Below are 5,509 nucleotides of genomic sequence, written 5' to 3' on the forward strand. Positions count from 1 at the left end.
CACATAGAGACAAACGAGACAAACAAACATTCACTCTCTCACTCACACCTAGGGACAATTTAGAGTTACCAATCAGCCTAACATGCATGTTTTTGGACTGTGGGAGGAAACCGGAGTACCCAGAGAAAACCCACGCATGCACGGAGAGAACATGCAAACTCCACCCAGAAAGGCCCCTGGACCGGGGTTTGAACCGAGGACCTGCTCGCTGAGAGGCAGCAGCTCTACCAGTTGCGCCACCGTGCTGCCCTCCACCTGCCTCCACCCTCATTTATTAGTTTATTGTTTATTTGTCATATGCAGATGAACACAAGGTCAACGATGCAATGAAATGCTCAGTAGAAGTATTTTTGTTCAATCTACAGTGGTGTCCTAATGCTGAATAAATGGAAATAAATGGGAAGATATTGCAGAACGGCGAGTATTTGGCATTTTAAATAATGCTATGGTTCAAAAATAAAAATATGTTTTCAGGTCCACGTTCTAAAAAAAATGCTTCTCTCATAAAACAAATAGCACGATTATTAACTGCACAATTCCTTTTGTTCAGATTTTTGTATATTCACTTTGCGTTTGTGTAAATATGTTTTTAACATCTGTGTGCACAGGTGGCCTTCCACTTCCAGCCGTACAAGGGATGGTCTGATCGGAGCATGCATGACAACATCAGATATATTATTGATAAGTAAGGTTTTTCTTATGGTTTTCTTTGTGCTGGATTAATTTCCTTTCCCTGCATAAAAACTTTATTTACAGTCACTGTATGACACAGCAACTGCTGCATTTTGGTTGAATGGAAAAATTTTAGGGAGTGTTCCCATCCAGATAATAAAGAATTACAATAGTGTTAAAACTCTCCATATTAGGCCATTTCATAACATTTATTTCACATGGGTACTTTCAGTATTTATTATAATTTACATGTTTTCTATATGTACTGTATGTATATCGATTCAGAATCAGAATAATCTTTATTATCATTGTACCAAGATACAAGAATATGTCCGTACAGTCGTCCGAAAGATGGACAGAGTGCACGTAGCTGCTGCTGTGATAGCGCGGCCTTCTTATACTTTACAGAGTACATTTTTTTAGATAGAAAAAGGGACAAAAGCCATGAGGAGAAGATAGTGGCATTACAAAAAAGATTTCTTTACACCTTGTCCTAGCAGGACACGATTTAAGACAACAAAATACTCAGCCAGCAGCAGATTTATGAACATGTTACATGTGCATTTCATGACGATCCATGAAGCACTAACAGATAGACCATTGTCCTGATAAGATGATGGTCAGCCGGCACGGTTCTGATAAGCTTCCAAAGAAGATGTGTGAGTGTGTGTGTGTGTGTGTGGGGGGGGGGGGGGGGCGATAGACGAAGCTTTTCCTTAATTTACACATTTCAGAATCAGAATAAACTTTATTGGCCTTGCACTGAGATACAACGAGAACATGTACGTACAGTCGGAGTGCACGAAGATGGGCGGAGTGCACAAAGCTGCAACTATAGAAAGCATGGACTTTTCTTATCCTTTATCAGATAATAATCTTAGATAGGAAAAGGGGGAGAAACATGAGGGTAGACAGTGGTATTACCATAAAAGATCTTTCACATCTTGTCTATCAGGACACGATTTGAGACATCAAAAACCTCAACCAGCAGCACAATTAAAACATGATTACATTTGCATTTGACATCAAGATGTTGAGATTTGTCCATGAGTTTTTTCAGATCATCCACAGTTTCTGAAGATGTAGTTTCAGCCAGCAGTTCTGATAAGCTTGCACAGAAAGTTCTTGGGGGGCATGATAGATGAAGCTTTTGTCCTTGGTTACTCATGTCCCAGGAGGAATTTGATAGTCGGCCCGTCTCCGAGGCAGTCGGGAGTCAGATTCAGATAAGCTTTGATTCTTGTTTTTCTTCAGGCAGACAGATTACTTTTTCCTTCAGCCTTGAGTCCATCTGGACGTTCTGGTTCCGAAAATGCCTAATTGTGGGATTCCATTCCACTGATCCATGTCATGAGTCTCCTTCAAGGTCGAACCCACCACGCTGACGAGTCCCAGAAGCCGCAGGTGGCCTGCGATTCTCAATCGCCTCCTCCTTACAGTTTAGCTCATAAACCAGATGATTTAAAGTTCCTACTGCACGGACCAAACCTTCACACTGACTCGGAAGCTTTGTCATGGCCGAAACAGCTGCCGCCGTCTGCTTCAATAGTCGATAAAACAGAGCCCCGCCGATGCCAACAAGCAGAGTCCCTGCTATCATAAATCCAAATATGTAAACATCTTCAACATCCTCCTGAGACAGGACTGAGTGGCACATCATCTGCCACACTCCCCATGGGTCCATGACGTGCCCCACAGCGTGAGTCTCAGCTGGACACACCGGTTCTCCAAGACCTTGTCGCTTTGATGAAAAAATCTTATCAATAGAGTTGAACGCCCACGATACCAAATCCATAATCTTCTTAATTTATGTTCGGGAGATGTGAACCAGGCACTTCAGACACACAGAGAGCAGAGCAGGAAGAAGGAAAAACGGGGGAGGAATGACAGAAGCAGCCGCCTCGATGAGAGCCAGGGAGGAAAAAAGGAAAAAAAAATTCCCATGAGAAATTGATGTTGGCCTGTTTCGAGGCCAACCGGGGAGTCAGATTCAAATAATATCTAACTTTGTTAGATTTAACTTCCTGGATTATTGAACATGCATCTAAACTGAGAAGAGTTTCAGATGCCTGCAACAGCTCTACAACAATTTTGATAAAAAAAATAAAAAAAACGTGTCTTTTTTGTGCAAATTGAAAGTTAAAGTGACAAAACTTTGTACTTATACTATGCTTCAAATCTACTGATACTTTATTACTAATCCTGCAAGGAAATGGAGAACCCCTGCTAATGCTGCATGAGATTTTGGAAACTGCCTCACAAGCGCTGTTCACCAACAGCTGTTGTTGACTTAAACAGTAAATTTATTTCAAATGCTTTCATCATATTAAATGTAATTTCTTCCCTTTGATTCTTCTCAGATATGGAAACCACGATGCCTTTTACAGATTCAGGAAAAGCACAGGGCAAGTCCTGCCCATGTTTTACATCTATGACTCCTACCTTACACCACCTGAATCCTGGGCAGAACTCCTGACAGCTAAAGGCTCCCAAAGCATCAGAGGCACGCTTTATGATGGGATTTTTGTTGCCCTCATTGTCGAGGAGCGCCACAAACATGACATCCTGGCAAGTGGATTTGATGGGATTTACACCTACTTTGCTTCCAATGGCTTTTCCTTTGGTTCCTCACACCAGAACTGGAAAGCCATCAAGACCTTCTGTGATGCAAACAATTTGCTGTTTATCCCCAGCGTCGGACCAGGATATGCAGACACAGCAGTGCGTCCATGGAATAGCCACAACACCCGAAACCGAGTCAACGGACGTTACTACGAGACATCCCTGCAGGCAGCTCTGGCTGTCAGACCAGAGATTGTCACCATTACTTCCTTCAACCAGTGGCATGAAGGCACTCAGATCGAGAGGGCTATACCCAAGAAAACTCTGACTCGTTTGTACATGGACTACAAGCCAAATGACCCAGACCACTATTTGCAGCTCACACGCCAATGGGCTGAGAACTTCAACAAGGAGAAAGATAAGTGGCTATTGTGAACGTGTCTCCAGCTGCTGGTAGATGCTCTGAGCAGAACCAGGAAGTACGTTAAGGCCCCGTTTACACGAGAACAACTTCTGGAAACGTTAGTGTTTTTTCAATGTATATTAGGGGTATAAACAAAAAAAGAGAGGGTTTACACAAAAACGCTATAGTTTCCATGTCAGTCGGGTTGCCAGATAAGAAATGATGAAGTATAAAGTGATAGTATTTTAACCTAAACTGTCCTCTGTGCTGAGTAAAGATAATCTAAGATGAGGTGTGTGTTGTGTTTGTTGAACATGTGCACAGAAAAGGAGGGGGTAAATAAGACATTTTAAATTTATCTGGCAACCCTGATGCAGAGCTCAGCTGCATTCACTGTGCAGTGCACGCAGTGTCTGCATGACAGTTAATCCAAACTGGTGAATACACCAACGTCTCTTTGGAGCCTGGATTTTATTAGTTTCGCTCCTTCATGGTGAAAAAGGGTGATCAGCACAAAAACACTGCTCTCTGACATTTATTAAAACTGTTGTTAGAGCAGGAAAACTTTGGACTGCAGCCACCTGGAGTGTGCATGTGCCACTTCACACTTGCAGCATTTCATACATCCGTGGGGGTTTCCCCAAAAATCTTCACTCGGACAAGTCTCGTAGCATTTTTATGCTCATTATATTTTATCCAACTCTGAAAATGCCCTTAAAATGATCTCTGATCCTGTGTTTCGACTCACCATTGATGAAGACATGAATAATGTTATTGACTAATTAGAGCTTCAACATCATGGTCAAACAAGTCATTATTATTATCTGCTGAGTATTTGTTGTAAAATCAAACACTGCAGTGATGAAGAGAAAGAGCATTTTTAAATGTTTTTTCTCCCTGTTTTACTACAAAATGATGGGTTTTACTGTATTTTCTTTCTGACCAATTAAAATATGTAAAATGTGTGTTTAACGTTGGAGAATCATTATTAGTTGCTATGTATAAAAGTCAAATGAAACTGTGGGTCACATTCTACAGCCCATCCTGGGGTTTCTCTAATAGACCAACAGGCATTTCAACAGGTTCGCTCACCACACGTGACATTTCTCATGCTAACAAGAGCGAGCTCAGTAAACAGATGGCTAAGAAAGAATGGGGTTCATTTTAATCTGTTTATGATAGACTGTCCACCAAGTTCAGACAGATGTACAGATTATCATAAATCATTAGGTTTTATACCCAGAGTAGCAGACTGACAATAAGAGAACCAACCGCTCAAATAAAATGGTAAGTGAAAGTTTATTTACAGTGTCCAGGTGGAGAGGGAACGTAGAACAGGTGATGGTTGAACATGAACTTTGATGTAGAACAGGTGGGTATGTTGTGCAGATATTTTAAGAAGGATATAAGTACAGGACAATTTGCTCACTTCCTCTTTCTGTTTTGAAGACGGGTGAGTGTGAAGAGTGGGAGAGTAGCGAGACGGGAACCCAGGAAGCTGATCTGATGTGATTGTAGGTTGAGGACAAGAAGAGTGGAGGATGTCCAGGCTGAGACGTTGTGTTGCAGACACAAGAAGTCAGGGTTTCCAGAGTTAGACACAGGGACAGGACTGGAAGACACAAGGGAAAAAGTACAGGTTAGTCACGTCTCTCTTCAGTAAGTCAGGAGTTACTAGTGTTGTAATGTAACGAAGTAGAAATACTTTGTGACTGTACTCAAGTAGCATTTTGACACATCTTTATTTTATTTTGTTATTTACATTTCTAGTGACTGTCACTTTTACTCCACTACATTTCCTCAATAAAATGTGTAGAGCGATATGGGGCTGGATATATATTGTTAATTATCAGTTATGAGTTAAGCTCATAA

The 5,509-nt window shown here is 41.4% G+C and overlaps 1 protein-coding gene across 1 annotated transcript in view; it reads left to right on the forward strand.

The window, feature by feature from the left end:
* Nucleotides 1-3,726, forward strand: part of maneal (mannosidase endo-alpha like) — a 10,406-nt gene extending 6,680 nt beyond the window's left edge. The window contains exons 3-4 of the mRNA XM_037693717.1: nt 609-685; nt 3,033-3,726. Coding sequence (XP_037549645.1) covers nt 609-685; nt 3,033-3,669 — 714 coding nt within the window. The 3' untranslated portion in view covers nt 3,670-3,726. The remainder of the gene's footprint in view (nt 1-608; nt 686-3,032) is intronic.
* The last annotated feature ends 1,783 nt before the right edge of the window (nt 3,727-5,509 follow it).

Source organism: Nematolebias whitei, chromosome 19 (genome assembly GCF_014905685.2).
Source record: "Nematolebias whitei isolate Nwh7 chromosome 19, NemWhi1, whole genome shotgun sequence".
NCBI classification, from domain to species: domain Eukaryota; kingdom Metazoa; phylum Chordata; class Actinopteri; order Cyprinodontiformes; family Rivulidae; genus Nematolebias; species Nematolebias whitei.